The sequence below is a fragment of the Tamandua tetradactyla genome, chromosome 16, assembly GCF_023851605.1.
Source record: "Tamandua tetradactyla isolate mTamTet1 chromosome 16, mTamTet1.pri, whole genome shotgun sequence".
Lineage (NCBI taxonomy): Eukaryota > Metazoa > Chordata > Mammalia > Pilosa > Myrmecophagidae > Tamandua > Tamandua tetradactyla.
Genome location: NC_135342.1, coordinates 62,176,992 through 62,200,724, shown reverse-complemented (window position 1 = coordinate 62,200,724; position 23,733 = coordinate 62,176,992). Strand labels below are relative to the sequence as shown.

General features: G+C 41.1%; 3 protein-coding genes across 11 annotated transcripts in view; 1 reads left to right on the top strand and 2 right to left on the bottom strand.

The window, feature by feature from the left end:
- PRMT7 (protein arginine methyltransferase 7) overlaps positions 1-9,354 on the bottom strand; it is a 110,749-nt gene extending 101,395 nt beyond the window's left edge. Inside the window, exons 1-4 of one of the 9 annotated variants that reach the window (XM_077132810.1) lie at positions 8,830-9,350; positions 5,895-6,220; positions 4,180-4,355; positions 1,462-1,498 (exon numbers count right to left, since the gene is read on the bottom strand). In XM_077132810.1, the coding sequence (XP_076988925.1) occupies positions 1,462-1,498; positions 4,180-4,274 (132 nt within the window). In that variant the 5' untranslated portion in view covers positions 4,275-4,355; positions 5,895-6,220; positions 8,830-9,350. Of the gene's footprint in view, positions 1-1,461; positions 1,499-4,179; positions 4,356-4,510; positions 4,807-5,894; positions 6,221-8,572; positions 8,764-8,804 lie in introns of those variants that run through there. The other 8 variants (XM_077132812.1, XM_077132813.1, XM_077132811.1 and 5 more) reach the window with 8 other exon arrangements.
- On the top strand, positions 8,725-16,112 carry SLC7A6OS (solute carrier family 7 member 6 opposite strand). The gene is made up of 5 exons (XM_077132828.1): positions 8,725-9,200; positions 9,325-9,603; positions 13,444-13,650; positions 14,527-14,650; positions 15,442-16,112. Exons 1-5 carry the CDS (start codon positions 9,006-9,008, stop codon positions 15,570-15,572), a joined length of 936 nt encoding a protein of 311 aa, XP_076988943.1. The 5' UTR covers positions 8,725-9,005; the 3' UTR covers positions 15,573-16,112.
- Positions 12,206-23,733, bottom strand: part of SLC7A6 (solute carrier family 7 member 6) — a 49,457-nt gene continuing 37,929 nt past the window's right edge. Inside the window, exons 8-10 of the mRNA XM_077132824.1 lie at positions 20,343-20,492; positions 20,048-20,231; positions 12,206-19,589 (exon numbers count right to left, since the gene is read on the bottom strand). Of these exons, the coding sequence (XP_076988939.1) occupies positions 19,495-19,589; positions 20,048-20,231; positions 20,343-20,492 (429 nt within the window). The 3' untranslated portion in view covers positions 12,206-19,494. The remainder of the gene's footprint in view (positions 19,590-20,047; positions 20,232-20,342; positions 20,493-23,733) is intronic.

The following is a 23,733-nucleotide window of genomic DNA, read 5'->3' as shown; positions in this document are numbered from 1 at the left end:
CAGTGTGAGGAGCAAAAAGAAAAAAACAATGAAGAAAAATGAGGGTTCCAGTTTCTCCATATCCTTGGCAACATTTGGTATTATCAGTTTTTTTATTTTAGTCATTTTTACACAGTTTGTAGTGGTAGCTTACAGTGGTTTTTTTTTAAATTAAGCATCTTATTTCACTGAGCATGTTTTCAAGTTCTCGGAACTCAATTCTTTCTGGAAGAGAAAGAAGATGTTGCCATCTGCACCGCCATGTGATGGAAAAGGCAAGAAACCCCAAAGAGGGTGGTATGATGGTGGCTCAGTGGCAGAATTCTTGCCTGCCATGCCAAAACCTGGAGTTCGATTCCCGGTGCCCCCCCCCCGTGCAAAAAAAAAAAGGAAGAAGCCCCAAAGACTGCCTGCCAGCCAAAAGATATTGACCCCCAAGAGGAAGCAAGCCATCTAGCTCTGAAACCATGAGCTTGCTGTTTTAAGCCAATCCATTGTATGGTATTTGTTTTAGCAGATCAGAAACTAAAACAGGACATATACCTAGAAGTGGAATTAACAGGTCATACGGTAATTCAATTCTATATTGAACTTTCTGAGGAAACACCATATTGTTTTCCACAGTGGTTGCACCATTTTACATTTGCACCAACAAGGCACCAGAATTTCAATTTCTCCACATTCTCTCTAACACTTGTTATTTTCCATTTCTTAAATAATAGCCATCCTTACGGGTCTGCGGTAGTACTCACTATGGTTTGGATTTACAATTCTTTAATGGCTAATGATATTGAACATCTTTTCATGAGCTTATTGGCCATTTGTACATCTTCTTTGGAAAACTGTCCTTTTGCCCATTTTTTTAATTGGGTTGCTTATCCACTGCATGTACTGCTCAGTTTTTAAGCTTGACCCTGAATCCTCTTTCAAGCCTCCCAGCTTCTGAACCATGTGGATGAGACAGACTAGTTAAGCACTCTGGTGGATCAGGAAACTCTGGGTTCCTAATCATCATAAGCCTAGAACTGCACTATTCCTTAACTCAACCAGGAAAAGAAAATTCAGATAAAAACACAAACACAAAAGAGAAAAGCTAAAATGTACTTGGTAGAATGAAGGCCAAATGTGCTTTATAAAAAATAGTCTGCAGTGACTTCTGACTGTAGAAGGCAGAACATAATACGATTAGAGAATTTTTATCTGGAGGAGATCTTGGAGATCAGCTATTATAGCCTATTCATTTTAAATCTGAAAAAAAAAAAAAGGTCCACAGAGGATCCTTATTTTCTTGAAGGTCCCACTCAGGTCAACAGCAGAGCTGGAAAATAAGACCCAGCCTCCTGACTGATTTCCAGACCACTGCACCATAATTGTCTCTCGAGATCCTCCTAACACCATGCCTCTCTGGGGGGTAGATTCTAACATTCTTATAGTCAAAGACTTGAACATACCATTAAGATAATGGTTTCCTCTTATACTTACTCTGTCTTTGTCATGCAGCATATCTGCATAGGATGACCTAAATAAAAAAAATTAAAAAAAAAACTAAGGTCAGTAACCTCTGTTGACATACATCAATATATGAGATATTCTATACAAGAATATTTGCATGTATTCCTAAATCAGATGACACAAACATGTCAGCCAAGCCCAGGTTTACACTATTTTAATAGGTTTATAAGCTGTCATTCTCTGGTACTGCAGAAAAACAGGGACAAATGTTCATTTTCAGCAAAGAATTTCAAAGAAAAGTGTTCTGGCAGTTAACCCTATCACAGTAATTCTAGGGGCACTAGCATACAGATCACGTCATACACTATCCATTTTTCTCCCCAGGAACTACTCAGACTCAATTTGCTTAGTACTTTGTAACATCTTGCATTCATTTTTTACATTAAGATAACCACAATGTAAAACAAGGAGAGGAATTAGAAAGGGAGACTATACCTGCTGTACATATGAAGGGAAGCATGCACAGCACTTTCATTTATGTTATCAGGGAAAACCATGCATTAGCCAAACCAGATATATATTAAAGTGGGGAGAGTTGTGTATCCAAATTGTTTTATCATAGTAATTCAGATTTGAAAAACATCTGCAGACCCCGTCTAAAAATGCTTAAGGCAGGCAATCTCACTGAAACAGAGGACTTCCAGCTTTGAGTCAACATTGGAATCATTTGGCAGCTCATTTAAGTGCAGGTTCCCAGACTGTACCCAAAAGGTTCTGATCTAGAAGGTCAGGGCTGGAGTCTGGGAATGTGCCCTTTATCTGGTACTCCAGGCAATTTTGACATAGGCAGTTCATACTCTATACATTTGGAGGAGCACTACACAAAAAGAATGTCATGCTTTTCTTTTAAGGCACACCAAGATTTTTACATCTAAACTCCCTATCAATGTTTAGTTAAAATCTGGTCCCTTCTATCCTTTTCCACTAAACTTAAGAGGCACATTCACTCACCATCTTACCTGCCTCAGTACCCATTTGATCCCTAACACTCCAGTGACATTGTTGTCCCTAATACCACCAGTTCACTCCTAATAGCTAATGTAGGCCATCCACATTCAGGACCTCTCAGCAGCTTCTGATCCTGCCAGATACTCCCTCTTTCCTGAAACTCTCTTCTCCTTCCCACTCTTTGGCCATTCCCTCCTCGTTTCCCTTCTGCCTCCTCAAGAATTCCTCTTCAGTTCTTTTTTATTCTACACATCTTCCTTGAGAGATACAACCTCTCCCAGTTTCAACACTCACTAATAACTGCAAATTCTCTGTCTCCAGACCCACATCTGCCCACTGGCATCTCCACCTAGATGTGTCCAAACCTAAGCACCTAATCTCCATCACCTTTCTCTCCCCAACAATGCCCATTTTGCTTTTGTTCATCTCAGGGAATGACAGCTCCATCCATCTAATTACTCTAACCAGAAATCTTGGCACTTCTTGAGTTTTCTCTTCCTCCATCATTGCATCCAATACAGCACACACCTATCTCAAAGCTGTCTCTTCTTCTGTCTTCCTCCACTGACTCTGCTTTGGGGTTAAAACGTCCACCCAAAAGGTCTTTCCCTCAAACCACTTTCCACACTACTTTCAGTGAGCATCCCAAAATGCAATCTAATCTTCTTTCTCGAACCCTGTTTAATATCTCTATTATTCAAAAAATAAAGTCCAAAATCTTTAAAAATACAGTAATATTTTTGAGCCCTTATTCTGTACCAGGCACTATAGGAGGAACTATTTCATTCACTCCTCAAACAATCCTATGATAAAGGTATTATATAATAGGGTAAATATTTTATTGAGATATATGTTATTATACTGAAGCTCAGAGAAGTAGCCCCAGGTCACAGAGTCAAGAAGTAGTAGGACACAAACTCATGTTCCTCTGCCTGCAAACAATTGCCACCCTTTACAATATACCTGTCTATGCTTTCAGCATCCTTTCTCAACATAGCCCTACTTTTGCACCATACTCTAGCCACATGAACTGAGACCCTATACTCAAACCAACCCATGTGGAAGTTTGTATGTGCTATTCCTATTGCTCAGAATGCAATTTCCTCCCTTTAAATTTGGGAAATCATTTAAACATCACCCCTCCCCAGCCCAATTAGCTCTTCCATGAAGCCCATTTCCACAGGCCTTTAACGCATACTATAAATTTTTTATATGCTTCTCTCTTCCACAAAACTGTACATTCCTTGAAGATGAGAACTGTATCTTCTTCACTTTGGTATTCACAGCCCTAATTGTGCTGGAATGTTGTATGCTCCTAATGATTGCTAATTCACATAGTTTTAAACATCCCTTCCAAGGGAAAAAAAGCATTTTTCACTTTTTCCGTTCAAGAGAATTTATTCATATGATGCATGTCTCACCACTTCAGTAATAAAAGTAAATGTTTAAATTTCATAAACTGTACTAGCACTACTTAAACTTGGGTCCTCTTTGCTCCACTAAACAGATCCCGAGACTCATAAGGCTGCTACATGAGGTTTGACTCTCCAAGCAGGTATGATTTTGCCTAACTTCCACACTAACCAATCTGGCTGAGCACACCTGCTCACAACAGACACCTGCTCTCATCCAAAGCATTGTGTGACAGCCTATTCCACACACAGATTGGATTCCAAGGCATCTGCTTTGAAATCAAGCATCCTATTTGGCTACAACAGGCAGTGAACAAACCCTCGTTACCTTGCAATCTCCTGGTGGTAATCGTACTGCTCATCTTCCTCCAACCACTCCACAGATCCTGTGGTTGGATTGGCCCTCCCACAGAAGACTTTCATGGTACCAATCAGCTCCTCAGTTTCAGCGTAGAAAACAATCTTGCCAATTCACTTTTTGTGACAAGTCTGATTGTCAGAAATCTATTCACATCCCAAAAAAGTAGAGAAAAAGAAAAAAAATTGACAAAAATGTTAAAACCACTGAAAAAAAAATGTTAATGGGTAATTTAATCTTTCCAGAAAGAGTTATTTGGCTTTATATTCATCATGTATTCATCAAAAACTACAATACATACTTTGTAAAGCTGTCTGGTAACTTCATTTGTGCTCAGTGATTACAAAAGGGTCAAAGGAACCTCACTGTGCATCACGGTGCAGCCCTCAGGTAAAAGCAGAGGAAAAGAGAAAGTAAAATAAAGAAAAGGGCCAGTAGAAAAGGAGCACAAAGAGATAAAGGATGGTGGTAATATACTGCCTCAGTTTATTAAACACTTAGTTTAGGGAAAAATACAAAGACAGACCAATTCAAACTATGAAAATCTCCATCTAAATGAACAAATCATGGGTACACACAAACATGGATAATCTCAGGAATGTTGTGCAAAAGAATCAAATCACAAAATATATATGATTCCATTTATGTAAAATTTAAAATCATGCAGAATGGAACAATATAGTCTTCAAAGATCATACAAAATTTTAGCAAGGGAATGAGGAAAGTCAAGGGATGATAGCAAGGAGGCCACACAGGGACCTTCATAAATAATAGTAAATTTTACAATTAAAAATAAATTAATTTTTTTAAAAAGTATTAGTAACATTCTTTTTCTTAAACTGGATGGTGGAAACATCATGATACTGTCGTTTTTATATTATCCTTTTTTATAATGATTTGTTTTTATCTATTCAATATTTCATTTAAAAAGAAATTTTTAAAAACTCCTCATCTAAATAAGCATTTGCTTCAAATAAATAAAATGTCACCAGACTGATGTTTTGTGTGGCCTACTTCCTCAAAAATATCTGTTTCGGGAAGGCAGAGAAACACAGATCAAAGCATATGGGTACTTGCAGGCATGGACTCTCCAAGGGCTCTCCCTGCCTTATCATTCTGAAAACAGCAGGTACTTCACACTCCCCTTTGTGTTGTATTAAATATAGTCCAGCTTCAGGAAACCTTAGAAAGAAGCACTTATTCCATGGGCCCCTAAACATTCAGAAGGCATTTTTACTGGCCAAAATCTGACTTTCTTTGGAAGTTTTCTAATCACAAAGAATCACAGACTAAGTAAACATTACATTCTTATACAAGAGGACGGAAACAAGATTATCTGAAAAGACTCAGGAGTCACTGGTCCAGCTCAAAGTTAACTTGTCCTTCAATAAAATTTCACTTGAAAATCTCAGCGTTATCTCTATTAGTCTCAAACTTTTAATAACTCTAGTAAGAAACATACTTTGCATTAAGATTCAACACTCACATATCCTAAAAGTTTCACAAAATACTATTTAGTCTTCTGATTGGGCAAGACTCTTTGAAATTTTCTATTCTATTTCATTCTTATAATTATAGACCCTGTAAATTGATTTCATGACTCCCCAGTGGGTTGCAATTTGCAGTTTAAAAAGCAGTGCTTCCCCTGAGGGATTGGAGAAAAATATGGAACTATTAAACCTTACCCCAGGGAATCCCCTGATACTGCATCAAACTTCAGGGACATCCAAATCAATAGGCCATGCCCCTGATCAAGAGGCTTACTCCCGTAAAGCTTAAGTAGATAGCGGAGAAGCTTAGACTACCTATAGGCATGCCTAAGGCCTATTTCTGGAGGACTTCTTTTGTTACTCAGATATGGACTCAACTTCTCTAAGTCCAACTCTGCATGTGAAATCATTGCTCTGCTATGTGGGACATGACATCGAGGGGTGAAAGTCTCTTTGGTGACATGGTGGATGACTCCCAGGGATGAATCCAGATCTGGCACCATGGGATCAACAATTCCATCCTGACCAAAAGGGGGAAAAAGAAGTGTAATTAATAAAGTTTCAGTGGCAGAGAGAGTTCAAATAGAGTCAAGAGGCTACTCTGGAGGTTGTTCTTATGCAAGCTTCAATTAGACCTTGCTACCTATAATAACCTGCCAACCCCCAACCAGGACCATTCCAGCCAATCCTAAAGAACACCTGGGGCAATATGTAAGATTCCACAAGGGTTCCATGCACTTAAGTAACTTTCCAGAAATCTACAACCTACAAATGGGTCCCTGGTCCAGAGAAGCCCTAAAACCTAGCCCAGCCTCTCCAGAACATCATAGTTCCCGCTCCCTATCCCATATTAGCAACAGACCCTTCCAATATGAAAAATCTAGAATCACCATAGCCCAAACATCCCTAAAGAGAGGTGGAAAGATCACCTCTAAAGGGGTGGAAAGATCAAAATTGATGGTAGAGTTACAGAGAAGATAGGCTTTAACAAATGAATATGAACGCTGAGTCATTAAATTGATAACTCTTTTAGCCTCCAGTATTTTAAAGCACTTAGAAGTAAAAACCTAAAATTTGTGAAATTGTAATGCATTTCAAACTCCGAAATATGTTTTGCAACTAATTGTGGTTCTATGCTTTGAAATTTAAAACTTTCTTGTATATATGTTATTTTTTACAAAAAAAAAAAAGTCGATTGTGATAAAAAATATTTAAGCCCTCTAGCCTCCTATATTCTGGCGCAGCTAGAAGGAAAAATGTGAGATGATCCTATCTTAGCCCATGACAAACTCTGGGATCTGTCCTGTAATTACCTGTTAGAGAGTGCTTTGAAAACCATTGCTTTTACATTTCTTTGCTTTATATATATGTTATACTGCACAATAAAATAAAAAGCTAAAAAAAAAAAAGTGCTGAAATCAGTTCCGTATATCTCATATACTAACATTTATAAGAAAAAAGTACCTAGACACTACCAGAATTGTAATATGCTTAGAAAACTGTCCAACAAATGCTGTCGTCGAGAAATAAATAAGCCCATGTGGCTGAATGTTCAGGGAAGGCTTAAAAGATGCATAGGATTTGGGGAGTGTGCAGAGTAAGAAGGCATTTCACCAGATTGAAAGGCTTAAAATAAAGTGAATAAATCAGTTTGGCTGAAGTGAAATGGGACAAGGAGTCAAACATATCAGTGGAGTCCATATTCTGGAGTCCAGAAACCCTTATCCTATGGTCCATGTGGAATCAACATTAGAATTTGAAGTCATTTAACAGTTATGAGCATAAAGAACTTTACCCATTCCTATGGAGTTTCCTTTTTCTCTTATGACGTTGCTGAAGCTATAACTAGGACCATAATGTCTTTTCAGTCATATAGAGAAGTCACTGGTTTAGTATAAATTTAAATAACCCCTGAAGATGGAAACCATGACCTATGTTAATAACAATCTTAAGAATGAATGAACCTCTTCTGGGTGAGCACTACACATCTTCTACTGATAAATGCTCTAATTTATTGTCACGCCAGGACGCCAAACTCCAGATTCAGAGGATACTCTCTGGCCCACCTTCTCATTCTCCAAGAGCTGTGCACCCACACGGTCATTAATAAGAAGGGAATGGAAACTATGTGAAGTTGCATTACTAGTCAGATTTCAGTCAGATGTTTGGTACAGTCACTCAAAATTTACTAAGTACGCGCAATGTGCCAGGCACTGTGTTAGGCACTGGGGCAATCAGTGTAACAAGACAGAGGAGGTCCTTGCCCTCCAAGAGTTTAGACTCTAATGAGGGAGCGTAAACATAGGTTAGACTGTGAGTGCAAGAAAAGAAATACACAGGGTGCTATGAAAGAATTAACAAGGTTTGTGGAAGGACACTGAGGAACGTGACATTTGATACCTGCAAGATGAGACAGGTCAAGAGTTGGGAAAAGGCAGTATTTACTGCGGGAATCCTTTTCACTTTTCTAGGAAAAGTTCCGACGAGGTAAAGAACTAGGATCATATGCCAAAACCGACAAAAGCCTAACCACTTTGAGCAGAAGAAATAAGAGGATAATAGAAATAGCCTTCCACAAATCATGTGGGGATTTGACGGATTTGGTGAGGCGTTTGGATTTAATGCAGTGGGGGACCACTCAAGGGTTTTAAACAATAGTATATCTACGTCGGTGTACAGTATATGATGAACAGACTTATTTCCAATTACTCAGAACACCGCGACTGGAAAAGGCGAACCCACGAGTAATTCCTTGAATCACAGAACACTGGCCTAGTTACGAGTGCGATGTCTGGAGCTCCCTATGTTTGCGGCCCTGGTATCTGTAGATGAGGGTAGGCGTGAGTATTGTGACCCTGGACCCGCGGACCTACTTCACCGCAAGCCCAGCCATCGAAAGCCACCCGGTTGCGCAGTACAGCCGACACCGTCCTGGGACCCCGCTTTCCAGCCAGCCACGGCGCACGGAGTCGCCCTACGCGAACTTCAGGACAGTCTTGGAGAGCCCGGAGAAGACGCGTGCCCGGCGTCCAAGTACGCCTCGCCAGAACCCTTTGGGTGCGGAAAGGAAGCAAGCTGCTCCTGGTAATCCAACCGCTGTCCCACCTATCCAATACTCCCAGCGCCTCACCCGCCTCGGGATTCATTTCCTACACCAGGGACGCCACCACCATCTTGCCGCGCCTGCGTGAGAGGGTCGGACCTACCAGCGCAGACTGCGCGCGCAGGATACTCAGCTCCGGAGCGGAACTTGAAGGTTTTCCCGTCGCACCTCGCGTTCTCCCACAGTACTCCGCGACAGCTGATATGGAGTCTAGGCGCGTTGCTGTTCTCCGGGTGAAGAGGAAGCGCAGGGCGGAGCCTGCGGAGGCTCTTGTCCTCGCCTGTAAACGGCTTCGGACCGGCGGAATCGAGTCGGCAGCCCAGGGGACGTCCCCTAAGGAGCTTGCGAACGCAGCGGAGAATAATGTCTTCCAGCTGGTGGCCACCGTGCGCTCCCAGGTACTGGGTGGGAGATGGAGCCGGTGGGGAGGTAATCTCGGTGCGCGGCCTGAATCGGAAACCAGATCCTTGACCCCTTTGCAAGCCACTGCTTACCCCGTTCCCACTCCCTTGCTTCGATCAGGAGGAACCAGTCCAGCCCCTCGTGCGGGCCGCCCTTCGTCCATCCGGGAACATCCAGCAACGCATCCGCCAAGGCCTCCGCGCGACCGCCCGGCAGATGCGGCAGGAGGGCCGCTACCTAGTGGTCTCCAACAACAGATCCTCGGGGACCTCTTCGTGTAACCCGGACTCCCAGGATGTGCAGAAGAACCCAGAAGCCGCCGGGGACGCAGGCTTCCAGCTCTTCGACCTGGTCCACGAGGAGGGTGACCCAGAGGCCGCCGCCGCTGGCTCCTGCAGAGTAAGTACACTCCAGGAGACCTACCCTGGGCATCTCTGGACGATAGTGCCAGGAGTTTGGGTCCGAGAGCAACACAAAGTGAAGAGGCTGCGCACTACTTCAGCCTAGGGAGGGATGATCCGGCCGGCCGGCCTAATTGGCGTCATTTTATAAATTTGGTAATTCATTCAACAGCTATTTACTGAGCGTCCACGGTATGCCAGGCATTGTTTTTAGGCCCTTTGGATGTAACAGTGAAGAGAATAGCAGTTTAAAAAGTAAATTCAGTGTCTGAAAGTGATAAGAGCTGGTATGGGGCGGGGTGGGGAGGGTAGGGGGAAGGGAGGGAGGGAGGGAGGGAGGGAGGGAAAGGGCGATGTCGTTTGAAATTGTATGGTCAGGGCAGGTTTCACCAAGAAAATTACGTTTAAATGAAGACTTGAAGGAGGTGAATGGCAGAACCTTGTGGCTAACTAGGGGAGAAGCATTCCAGGCATAGGGTCTATAAGTGCAAAGGCTCTGAAGTCACGTTTGCCTGATATATGCAAGGAAATAAATGTGTCTGGAGCCCAGTGAGCTGGGAGAGAGTGGTATGGGATTTGTGGGAGGATGCTGGCTAGACTTTGTAGGTACTTGAAAGAACATTGCTTTTCACTCTGTGATGGGGAGTCACTGGATGATTTTGAGCAAAGAAAGCAAAGCAGATGGAAAAACTGATCAAAGGAAGTTTAAGGGACCATTCTTGGATAATGTATTAGGTTTGAGGCAGATTTAGGTTTAGGATGCAGATTTTCTCACATTCTATTCAGTATTCTACTGGGTTACATTTGAATATACTATTTGTTTTGTACCTCAGTCTTAGCTGCAATAACAAAAGATCACAAACCTGTTGGCTTAAACAAGAATTTATTGGCTCACAGCTTGGAGCCCAGAAGTCCAAAATCAAGATATGGGCAGGCTATACCTTCTCTGAAGTCTTAGTTCTGGTGGTGACTTGCTGGCATTAGTCTCTGCATCCATCACATGGTAACCAATGGCTTGTACTTCCATGTCCAAATTTCCGATTCTTATAAAGACTCTAGTCATACCAGATTAAGGCCCATCCTGATTCAGTTATTCAACTTACCACACTCCCTCCAAAAAAAACAATACTTATGACATCCATTAAGATTACAAAAATAGAAAATTCTCAGTCTAAGGTATGCTTCTTGTTGATAAACTTTTAAAATTTAAAATTCCTTTTAATAGTTTTTGAAGTTTAAACAATGAAATTTTCAAAATAAATCAGAGCAGACAAAAAGTATTTAATCACGGTGCTAGTATAACTTAATCACAATTTGGGCATTATGTCCATAGCCACATCATTCACCAAAACTATTTCAAGCCAATTAATGAGCTATAAGTTTTTTAAGTAAACCAGTGTTCAGTGGAATTGAATCAATTAAATAACTCATTTAATTTTACTAGAAAAACTAATAAAGGCTATGAACAGGAATTTTCCCAGTGAAGCATGCAGACTGTAAACACATAAAAAGAAGACGTTTGCACAAGTACAAAAATGGAGATAGAAAGTAGATTAGAAGTTACCAGGGGCTGCAGGGGGTGGGGGAATGGGGAGGTAATTGCTTAATGGGTGAAGAGTTTATTTTGGGTGATGAAACAAGTTTTAGTAATGGAAAGTGATGTTGGTAGCACATTGTAAACATATTAATGCCACCAAATTGTATACTTAAGAGTGGTTATTAAAATGGTAAATTTTACATTCTGTGTATATGTATAACCACAATTTTAAAAATGCACAGTGTAGTAATAAACATTGGATTTAGGCTTAAAGCAAACTTGAGGTTTTGTGCTTACTAGACTGGCAGGAAAAATGTAGTTGATGATATTGCTGGCAAGGCTGCATGATTAAAATGGTACATAATTGTAGCACTTAAAATTTATGCAAGTCTTTTGAAAACCAGCATAGCCTAACATATTAGTAATACAAAAAATGAATTGGTGCCTATTTTTAAAATATATGTGTTCTTTTTCTTGGTTTGACTCTAAAGCTGAACAAAGTGACATTTTTAAGCACGTTACAGTGGGGTTCTCCTTCATTTGACATCACTGAAGTTTTAAGCAAATAAATTACTATTTAGTAGGAAATCTAAAAAATTAAAATGAAAAAGTTCAGTTTCTTTTATCTAATAACCTCATCCCCAGGATTTATCCAATAGAATCTAATAGTTATGGTATTAACAAGCTACTCTTGGTTTACTGAGCACTTACCATGTATTAAGTACTGTGCAAAATACTTGTTATATTTTCTTTCAACTAATTTAATGCTCACAAAAACCCATGAAGGTAGATACTGTTATCCCAGTTTTTCAAAATACAGGGAAGGGCACATTCATTGCAACATCGTATATGGAGGCTAAAAATTGTATCCAAGAAATTGACATATTCAACTTCTGGACCTATTAAATTGATAACCATGAAGACTGGCAATACAGGAAAATACTTAAATGTATGTTTAACAGTATAAAATTCTATATGCAATATAATTGAAAATATAGGTAAACATACACTAGACATAGACTTTAAAATAATTTTTAATGAATGTAATGTATTCACTACAGGAAGTTTGGGAAAAAATAGAGCAAAGTAGAAAGTAAAGAAGGGAAATAAAACACCCCTTTTATCTCAATCCATAGCTATTTTTTTTTCTTTCTGAGACTATGATTGTATGATATTTTTCTGTTGCTAGTCTTTGTAAATATTTTAATGGCTACATAATTTGCTGGGCTTGGGCCTTATGAGTTGGAGCCCTAACTTTATTCATAAACAACTTTGAGATTTGGTCAAGAGCTTGCCACAAAAACTGACATCTCTAGGTTCTTGTGACTTTGCAGCAAGGAAGAATTCTGTGCTGGTTTGAAAGGATGTATGTCCCCTAGAAAAGCCATGTTTTAATCCTAATCCCATTTTGTAAAGGCAGCCATTTCTTCTAATCCCTATTCAATGCTGCATGCTTGAAACTAATTAGATTATTTCCCTGGAGATGTGATTTAATTAAGAGTGGTTGTTAAACTGGATTATCTGATGACATGTCTCCACCCATTTGGTCTTCCCTTGTCTGTCTTGGCCATGGGGCACCCCCCACTTCACCCTGTGTAGGCAAGCTGCACAGCCTCCTGTGGATGAATTTGTTCAGAGAGATCATCACCTGTAGTATGTCCCTGAGTTCTAAATTGACTTCTGTTACCATGGCACTGGAGTACATCTTATCTGGTCAGTTGTAGTCTGGGATAACAATCTGCTGTTCTTTCCAGCAGAAATAAGATTATCAGTAAGTCCATTGCTGGTTTGTGAGTAAAAGCAGTCTGTCAGTGTAGAGTAAGCCAAGTGGCCGGTGATGGCTGGTGGTAGACACCAGAGTCCAGGAATCACCCGTTGGCCCTATACGAAGCCATATAAAATAGAGGTGCTGCTGTAGGTCTAGGAGTTCTTTGATAAAATACATCTTATGAGAGGAGCTTGGAGAAGGTCTGACTCCAAGCCTGGGGGTGGGGGGGGGGGTGCAGGATACCTGCTTCTTTAGGCCAGTTTTCCCATATGCTCTTTTGTGTCAGCCAAGCACAAAAGAAGAGGAACTATATTGTCAGTTTCTCCCTCAAAAAAAACTACATATTAGTTTTATAGGGATTTCTGTGGGGGGTTTTTGGTTAGTGTTTTATAGCTGATTAAGAGACTAGTAATCTTGAATCCAGCACAGAAAATCGCAGGAAACCTTTCTTTGCCTAGCTGTTAGGTTCCTTCCATTTGGAACATCCATTTTTGGGGATCATGCATATATCATCTACTGTGTTTTCTTTACAGACATCTGACCCAGATGTGATCCTCTGCAATTCCACAGAGTTGATACGTGAGCGTTTGACTGTATCTGAGGATGAACCAGGAATTGGGCACCGGGAGGGGCAGAAGTTTGATGACTATGTTTATGATATTTACTACTTGGAGATGGCCACTCCAGGATGGATTGAGAACATCCTCTCTGTGCAGCCCTACAACCAGGAGTGGGAGTTGGTAAGGGAACCAGGGAGCCTTTTAGGAACCTGGGTTTAGTGTAGAGAATTAGGGGAAAAACAGTATGTGCTAATTTTTGCTCCTAAAGAATCTTTTACAAGGTTTGTAATATCATTATTTTTTAATACTACCCACTTTCAAGGGAAAAAAATATTTGAGAGCTTATTATAAAACAAAGACAATATAATCTAGAAATACTTAACTTGAATAAGTGCAAAAGTTTTTTGTATCTTAAAAAGGGGACATCTTGGATAAAGAAAGCTACCATACTGACTTTATTTTTAAAACAAATTCTAAAATGACTAATGAGAAAAGATAAGGTGGTACCTATCATACTTGTATTATGAGAGAGGTACCTTATCATTCACCTGCACTAGAACAATAGTCTTGTAGTCAGGTACCCACCTTGGACCACTGCCTACCCTCTCCTGTCTTCCTGTACTCCTCACCCAGTGAGTTTTGGTTCTGGCTTTTGGTATCGCCCATAATCTGTATAATCCCTTTCCCACCTGACTGTCCTATATGAGTTTAAAGATAGCTGCCATTACCTGTTCAGTGCTATTGCTCTTCCCCTCTGGTACATTTCCTTTGTGGCAGAGTTCAGCCTGTCCCACCAGGAATGTGATGCCTGGAGCTAAACTTGAGTGGAATGGGGCTACTCCCTCCTGCTCATAGCCTAAGATACTCCAGCCTTTTGGGCATCAGAATCAGACTAACCCCTAGTCTGCTTCTCTTCTCAAACTATCCCCATACTCTGCCTCTTTTTCACATGCCATTCTTAAATGACATCTCCCAAGCTACTCTGCTAATAGCTTCCCCAAAAGAACATAACCTTAGCGGTTTTGACTTAGACTCAGTTTGTTTCGAGGTGTGCAGGTAAATGATGATCAGCAACCAGAGGAAATTTATGAAGATGAAGATGACGAGAACAGTGAGAATAATTGGCGCAATGAGTACCCAGATGAGGAGCAGAGCAGTGACAGAGATGAAGATTCCAGAGGTATGGGGAACAGCCTGGGAAGGGGAGGGACTGGTAAGATCCAAGACGTAGGTGTGAGCACATCTTGACTGGCTTTCCTTCTCTGCCATTGAGCTTCCCATAGCTCAACTGCAAGCTGCTGGAGCTTTAGGAAACCCAAGGACCAGTATTTCCAGGGGGACTTCTGGGGGTGTGATGTCAGTCTGGCCTTGGTTCACATCCTTAGTTTCATCCACAAAATGAGACCACGTGCACCAACTCAGTGATTGGGATTAAGTGAAATAGCTCAGTTTCACTTTTCCTGCTTCAGTCAAGAAAGTATTAAGATTTGGAGAGATTCAGCCCATCAATTTTTAATCACAGGTACACACTAAACCAGATGTAGGAGTAGACATGGTACCTGGGGGAAGTGGAAGGGAAGAGAGATTCTGGAACACAGTTCCTTTGGTGACTGTCCAAACTGCCAACAGAAAAAGCAATAGGTTATCAAACAAATGTTTTATTGGGGAAGTGCCTGTGATATATTGAAAGGAAAGGGGGCAAGATACAAAATTATATTTATGACTACAACTGTTAGAACAACAACAAAAAATTCCTATACTTGGGGAAGAAAAATGACAAAATACTCTCATGTTAAGGGGCTTGGTTTAGATGATAGAAATATGATTTTTTAAAATTTTCTATTTTCTAAATTTTCTTTATTGAACAAGTATTTTATAATGGGGAAGCAAAAACAGAGCTTTTCCAGAAGGGAAGGGACTCTCATTGTAGTCTAGAAAATCACAGAACCTGTTCCTGATTTCTCATTCTAGGATCTGATGAATATGACAGCCTCAGTGAGGAGGAAAGAGTCATCAGCAGACCACAGATATGGAGCAAATACCCTTTGGAAGTACAGAAGGAGTTTGGTTATGACAGCTCCCAGGATCTGGATTCAGACTGATGGCCCTGTGAAATCCATGAGGTCAAGCATTTGAGACTACAGCATCAGCTGCCCTGGTGATATGACATCCTCTCAGGTTTCCTAGCTTAATGTATGGGAAGGAAAATATATCCAACAGCACCATTTCATCACAGCGAAGCTTGCACTAAGGGAGTGAGATTTTACTAGCAGAAAGGCTCTTTTGCCTGATTCCAGAAGTGAGGCTGCAGTCTGGGAGAAAAAAAAAAAAAGCCATAAAACTGAAGCTTCCTTTAGCTTCAAGTGGCCCAGGCATATTTCCTGGTGATTAGATGTTTTCCCATTTTCCTTTGATGCTGAAGCCGGTACGTGGAGGAGGGGCTTCTGACTTTCATCAGCAGTAAGGTTTGGTTCTCCCATAGACGGAATCTGGAAGGACTATGGTGGATCCCTCATAGTAGTATATAAGGATAAAAAACAATTGTCTTTTACCTTTCTGCTTCCTGATAACTAATAATGATTGTAAAGATTGCTGTCTTTCTTTGGCAGTGGTGCCAAGTAATAAAGTATGTGTGAATGTGATGTTCTGTATTTAGTAAAGACTGACTTTAAAGATAAGAGCAAGTAATTTTCTTAAACATTTAAACCTATTAAAATCTGGAAATCTTAGGTGTTTTTCTACTGTTCCTCCTCAGTGCCCCACCTTCACCCCCATAAAGGAGGGTGTATGAGACAGAAGTTTCAGAATTGACCTTAGACACTCAGGACTGGAGGCAAGTGAGGTAAAGGAAAGTACGTCCTGAACTGAGAAATGAACAAAAACAACAGGACCTATGTTGTTACCAGAACTTGTTTCTCCTGTAAGCACATTCTCTATTCCACTCCTTTCCAACCACAGCTGTCTGAACTCTGAATGATTTGGCATTTATTCTTCTAGCGTAACACTGTCCAAGAGAACTTCCAGCAATGGTAAAAAGTTCTGTATCTGTACTGGCCAACAGTAGCCACTAACCACATGTGGCTGTTGAGTACTTGAAATGTGACTAGTGCAGCTGAACTAAATTCAAAATTTAAATTTAGCTCTATGTGGCTCGTGGCTACTGTATGATATAGGGCAGGTCTAGGGAAACAATACACAGAACCTTCAATTCAGGTTACCACTTTGCCCTGTGGTACAGTTGGTCTCAGACTCACTATCATGTGGGAAGTTGAGTTACACAAGGATATGCCTTTTTCCCCACTTCCTTTTAAAATTCCGTAAGTATCTCTACTCTTCCATCCCACTTTAACCCATTCTTTATCCATTTTGTAAGTCTTAACCTGCATTAGTTCCTATGCAGCTGTTAAAGCTACCAAAGTGATTAAAATCTATCTGAACCTAGGCCCGAAATTGCAGCTGATTAAACCAACAGACTGTTGATTTCTCATCCTAAATATCCACAGATTTAAATCAGTGTTGCTAGTAACTTACATGTCTAATACCAGTCATTTTAACTTGGTCTCCTTCTGCAAGCATAGAAACAGAAGATTAAAAATCACTTTATGCCATTCTAATGTGCACACTGCTGTTTATATACTCATTAAGCTTTGCCAACATTAAAGGCTTGACAACTTCATAAATAAATATACCCAGTGCCAAAGGGATTAGCACCCCAGGAGAATTTCAGAAGCCAAAAAACAAAGACTTCGTGGAAATTAATTCCCCCATGAAACTTGAGTGCCTATAGGGAGTCCATGACTTCCCTCCCACAAAAAGGTTTCAGGGAGAAGTCTGTTCAGCACATAGCGGAAGGATGCTGTCACTATCAAGTAATGAGAGGAGGATGACATGGCTCACTAAGCACATGAGGGGGCACCTGAGGTGTGATGCCCTCCCACAGAAGCCAGTAGGGGGCAGCAAGTTCCTGGGATTGAATGGTTATTTACCTAAGTGGAGAAAGATAAAGCCAGGGCCAGGGATTCTTAAAACAAGGGCACTCTGTGCCTAAAGGATTAGCTCCACAGGAGCCAAGGGGCAGGTGCCAGCTTGGCTCAGACAGGAACCCATGTTTACATAGTTTAGGCAAGTCAACCTTTGCACAAGATTTCCTTTTGTCAGGCAGGAATCTGGACAAACCAGGAATGTCCCCCATGTTCTTACAGATGTCCACCCTGAAACAAAGGCAACTGTGATCATGCTCCTAAAGTTTTCTTTACTGAGCAAGTGTATGATAAAGGTTGCTCCCTTATCTGTGACAGGCCAATTTGGAAGAGCAGACTGGCCAGAAAGGGAAATTGCCTCATAGTTCTTGTCTTTATTGCTGACCAATTCTAAGACCTAAGGACAAGAAGCCGTGGGGTGTACCAAGCCAGTAGGTTATCCTGGGCCCAGGGTGACACTGTACAGGGGTATCACAGAAATATAATCAGTACAATCATGCTGCCTATTAGGGAAGATCCATTAGGCCAAACCCTGCTCTGGCCTGACCTGGGTAGCAAAGCCCAGCCTGAGCACCGGAATTAGTTGCTTTCATCCATGCAGTTTGCTAACAAGCCAGATAGGGTGAAGCAGTTGTTTTCCCCAGAGTCTTCGCTGATCACAGAAAGGAAACAGAAGTCTCCACAGCTGTCCAGGCTCTTCCTGAGACTGCTGCCCCACCAGACCTCACAGGCAAGAAGAGGCAGGCAGGAGAAGCTTGCGCTATCCTGATGGCCTAAACCAAGGCAGCTGAGTGTAAACAAAGCCTGGTGCCAGGGACAGAGGAGGAAGAGGATGTATAGTCTGCTGTGAGGTTTTCACAAAAGAATGACCATTTCTAGCACCAGGGTGGGCTTGCTAGGGTCTGCACAGTAGTCCCTCTCCTTGCAGAGAGGAATAAGCTGGTTGGTGACCTGGGTACATAAGATGTTCAAGTCATTGACGGACAAAAGAATTCAGGTGGTCTACCTGAATTCCAGAACAGTTTCTGCCATCTTACAGTTTATACCAGTAAACCGGAGGTTTACTTGCTATCAACTAGAACAAAGACCTAAGGTCTCAAGTATAATAAAGGATTATCATTCAAAATAGCAGTGTTGCCAGGTTTCTGACTCAGGAATTGGTTCATTTATCCTTATTGGACCTGAGCCAGGTGCTTGTAACATGATATATCTGTATACTAAAGTGGAACAGGTACATGAGTAAAAAAAAATCTTTGAAGTTCAGCTCTGCAGTTAAGACTCAACAACAGGATGTGCTAAACAGCATAAAATCTGTGGCCAGAGTTGACCTACCACCACAGAGAGACACCTCTGAGGGCAGATGGATTCAGCTTGGGGTACCTGGGAGTTTTTAACTACAGTTAGCCTATTACATCCTGGGGTGAATGAATACCAGTGCTCTGCTGGAACTGGTATTCTGGAGTAGATAATACCAATAAATAATGGAATACAAACCTTTCCCCAGGGAAGGGTTTTAAGCCAGAGACAGAAATAGTAGCATTTCAGACCTCTAAAGTCAAATGCTTGGACCTGGTCAGAGGACAACATTCCAGAAAACAGCCCCTCTGTGGAAACTCCTAGCTCAAACCTCAAATAACAAATTCAGAAACAACAAGTACAGTTTTTAACCCAGGACCCCCACTTCCCCCAGTGCAACTCACCAAGTCAATTTCTGTAAGGACTGTGCCTTTCCACTAGGAACAAAACTGAAAGATTATTCCCTGCTCACCAACCTCTCCACCCACCTTGTCCCCACCTTCAGGCCAGCCCAGACCCTGAGTCTCCTATGGCTTACCAATGATAGTGACCACCTGAATAGGCCACTGGCCCTGAGCCCCCTTACATAATATTGGCAAATAGGCTCCTTTAGTTCAGGATGGTGGGGCTCTGGTGTGGAAGTGACTCCTTATACTCCAGAGGCCCTACACAGTCTGTCATCTGGATTTTGGCAGATGAACCACAGGCAGCCATCCTTCCAGGCCTCAGGAGAAGTCATTTATGGTCTCTAATTAGTTTTCCTCTTAACCTTTCCCTCTTCAGCTACATCCAGCTCAGTCAGGACGCAAAAGCAAAGATGCTGGGTCACTTTGGTGATAGCAGCTAAATGAAAATAGAGAAGCACAGAATTTAATAAATTGCCATTTAGCTACAGCCCTAACGCAACACAAGGCTGATATAAAGCATATCTGTGGCTCCCTCCCCACCTGTTCCTTGGGTACCCTGTGCCAGGTTTTGCTCATCACCCCCAACCAGCCTCATTGTCCTCTATCTCCTGCATGGAGTCTAAAGCAAGACTCTTATCTTTCCAGGTGGATTGCACTTTCAGGAGGTAGTGCTTTAACCCCCAAATAGAACTCTAGGGTTAGAACTAAAGTGACTATGTGAAGATCAAAAGGGAAGAGGTCATGTAGGACACTTAGGTCTCACAGCCTTATGCAAATCACCAGTATGAAGGAAAGCTATTAGCCACCAACACCACTTATGTGTGCATACGTACACATACACACAAACATGCACACACACACAACCAGAGAGTGATGGGGCAAAGAGAAACTCACCCAGGACATTCCGCATAAAAAGTGGCCTCTGGGACTCTGGCAGGTAAACACCCACGAAGTAGACAGGAACCCCGGAAAGGGCGATCCCAATGCCAATGAGGGAATTGATGGTGTCATTGAAGAGGGGCACAATCACCAGAAATATGGAGCACAGGCAGAACATGATGGGAAAAAACAGGCTCAGCTGAAATGGAGGGGTTGAGATTATTAGGTAGCTAATAAAGGGTAATGGGGTATGGGAACGAAGGCGCCTAGGGAAATAGCCCACCCCTCCTAGTTTGTCAGAGCCACTGACCTTGAGAGGCCGAGGACGCTCAGGCTCCTTCCAGCGAAGGTAGAGCTGTCCAGCAACAGACAGGCCCACAAAGAACCAATAGCTGAAACTGAAGTAGTTGATGAGCAGGAAAACATCCTCCACGATGAGGTAGATGAGGGTCATGGTGCACTAGGAGTAGGCAGAGGGTAGGGGATGGAGAGTGGGCATCCTAACCACCAGCTCACCCCAGAAGACTCCACCATCCAGCAGTCAGCAATGGATGTGCTGACTGCTGATTAGCTTCACAGAATTACCTCCAGTTCTTTTCAGTGACTCTTTAACAACAGAGGCCCCATTCTCCACATTAACCTCCAAGTTGGCACATCTTTCCTTGTTCTGTTGCGGGCCTTTGCTATAATCAACAACTCCCTTCTTGTCACAAGCATTTCATTAACAAGCTAGACCCCTTTTTCCTTCTGATGGCAAACAGCAAGGCCCTCTTTACTGCAGTGTTATCAACCTCTTCTTGCATCACACTATGCCTTAGGGAAGCCTTGAGAGGTGGGTTCTAACCACCTGGCACGCAAATGAAAGAAAATGCCTCCAGGAGACCATCTCATTGTCCTGGGATGATAAAAACGCAGATTAGCAAACTAGATCCACACTCCCTGAGAAGAGAGGTGTGACAGAATTTGCCCTCTGGATCAAAAGGATTCGAGGACATGGGGTCATATATTAGAGAGCAGGGACAATTTCACATTTGCTAAACTTCGAAAATGTAGAACTCTTCGTATCTATCCTTTCACTTCAGATCATCAACAAATTATTTAAAACAAAAAATGACCGTTCCAGAGAGAGAAGGGAAGAACCTGAATAGCAGAGTGGAAAAAAGTGGAGTGGAAGGTAACCAATTTAAAGATAAAATGTCAGATCTCTCTAGTTTATAAATTCAGTGCTATCCCAATCAAAACATTGAATTTTTCTGTAATTTTGACAAGATGATACCAAAGTTCATCAAGATAAATAAACATTGGAGAGGCTGGAGGGAACTGCCTGAAAATGTTGAGCTGTGTTCCAGTAGCCATGTTTCTTGATGATGACTGAATAATGATATAGCTTTCACAATATGACTGTGTGATTATGAAAACCTTGTGTCTGATGCTCCTTTTATCTACAGATGAGTAGAACATATGGAATAAAAACAAATAACAGGGGGAACAAATGTTAAAATAAATTTAGTTTGAAATGCTAATGATCAATGAAAGCGAGGGGTAAGGGGTATGGTATGTATAATCTTTTTTTTTTCTGTTTTCGTTTTATTTCTTTTTCTGAATTGATGCAAATATTCTAAGAAATGATGAATATGCAACTATGTGATAATATTGTGAATTACTGATTATATATGTAGAACAAAATGATCATAAGTTAATGTTTTTGTTAATTTTTTTAAATTAATAAATAAATTTTTTTTAAAAAGATAAATAAACATGTGAGTTGCCAGGAAAATTCCAGGGGGAAAAAGTCTAAAGAAGTACCTCAGTCACTCTTTAGTTGTCAGATATTCAATATAAAGCTAAAAAATGAAACTTGGTATACACGGATATCAAGCCTTTATCCAATATGTAGTTTCCAAATATTTTCTCCCATTAAGTTGGCTGCCTCTTCACCTTTTTAACAAAGTTCTTTGAGGCAAAGAAGCTCTTGATCTTAAGGAGCTCCCATTTGTCTATTTTTCTTTCACAGCTTATGCTTTAGGTATAAAATTTAAGAAGCTACTTCTTATTACTAGATCTTGAAATAGTTTCCCTACATTTTCTTCCAGAAGTTTTATGGTACTGGCTTTTACATTTAGGTCTTTAATCCATTTTGAATTATTTTTTGTATAGGGTTTAAGGTAGGGGTCCTCTTTCGTTCTTTTGGCTATTGAAATCCAGTTCTCCCATGCCCATTTATTGAAAAAACTATTCTGTCCCAGTTCAGTGAATTTGGGGACCTTATCAAGGATCAAATGTCCATAAATTTTGTGGTCAATCCTGCACTCTCGATTCTATTCCACTGTTTAAAAATCCTATCTTTGTGCCAGTACCATGCTGTTGTGACCACTGTGGCTTTATAGAAAGCTTTAAAGTCAAGAAATGATAGCCCCACACTGTTGGGGACCAGAGGCTAACCTAAGATAGCGATTGAGCCAACATGGCCACCCCGGCTAATGCAATGGCATCTATATAGTACAACAAGGTTCTTCACGGAAATAGGTTCCCACCGGGACCTTCCCGCCAGCGCGAATTCCCCACCAATTATCTAACCAGTCCTCCCCGCCGGCGCGAACTCCCTCCTATCATAATGCCCTACATACCCTACTCCCTCCCCAAGCCGGTATATATACACCTGGCTTGGTTAATAAAATTTGCAGCTTGATCAGAATCCTGTCTTGCTGTCCTTCTTGCGTCTCTCTGTCCCATAGCCATTCTTCCCTCAGCAGGTGGCAGACCCCGTTGACTGTCCTGCGGGTCAGGACACCACACTTCACTCTTCTTTTTAGGATACCTTTAGCTATTCAGAATCTCTTTCCCTTCCATAAAAAAATTGATAACCAGCTTTTTCAAGTCTTCAAAATAGGTTGTTGGGATTTTGATTGGTATTGCATTGAATCTGTTGATCAGTTTGGGTAGAACTAACATCTTGAAGATATTCAACCTTCCTATCCACGAGCATGGAATGTCTGTCCATCTATTTATTTTTTATTTCTTTTAGCAATTTTTTATAATTTTCTTTGTATAAGTCATTGACATCCCTGGTTAGTCTTACTCCTAGACACCTGATTCTTCTGGTCACTATTTTGAATGGAATTTTTTCAATAGTTGCTACCTCAGGTAGGTCATTGCCATGTATAGAGACATTACTGATTTTTGTACATTAATCATGTATTCCACTACTTTGCTGAATTTGTTTATTAGTTTAAGTAGCTTTGCTGTGGATTTCTCAAGGTTTTCTAGGTATAGGATCACGTCATCTGCAAATAATGAAAGCTTTACTTCTTCCTTTCATATCTGGATGCCTTTTCTTTCTCCTCTAATCACTCCAGCTAGTACTTATAATATGATGTTGAATAACAGTGGTGACAATGGGCATCCTTGTCTCATTCCCAATTTTAAGAGGAATGCTTTCAATTTCTCACCATTAAGTATGATGCTGGATATGTATTTTTCATATATGCCCTTTATGATACTAAGAAAGTTTCCTTCAATTCCTAACTTTTGAAGTGTTTTTATCAGGAAAGAATGCTGGATTTTACAACAAAAGAACAAAAAACCCAATTATGAAATAGGGAAGAGGAAATGAATAGGCACTTTTTTGAAGAGCAAATACAGATGGCTAAAAAGCACATGAAGAGCTACTCATCTTCAATGGCTATAAGGGAAATGCAAAT

What these genes read in the sequence shown, in the direction of transcription:
- SLC7A6OS (XM_077132828.1), top strand. Translation starts at nt 9,006, where the DNA reads ATGGAGTCTAGGCGCGTTGCTGTTCTCCGGGTGAAGAGGAAGCGCAGG. An exon ending in TGGCCACCGTGCGCTCCCAG is followed by an intron (nt 9,201 to 9,324) that starts GTACTGGGTGGG and finishes TGCTTCGATCAG; the next exon opens with GAGGAACCAGTCCAGCCCCT. An exon ending in ACAACCAGGAGTGGGAGTTG is followed by an intron (nt 13,651 to 14,526) that starts GTAAGGGAACCA and finishes CGAGGTGTGCAG; the next exon opens with GTAAATGATGATCAGCAACC.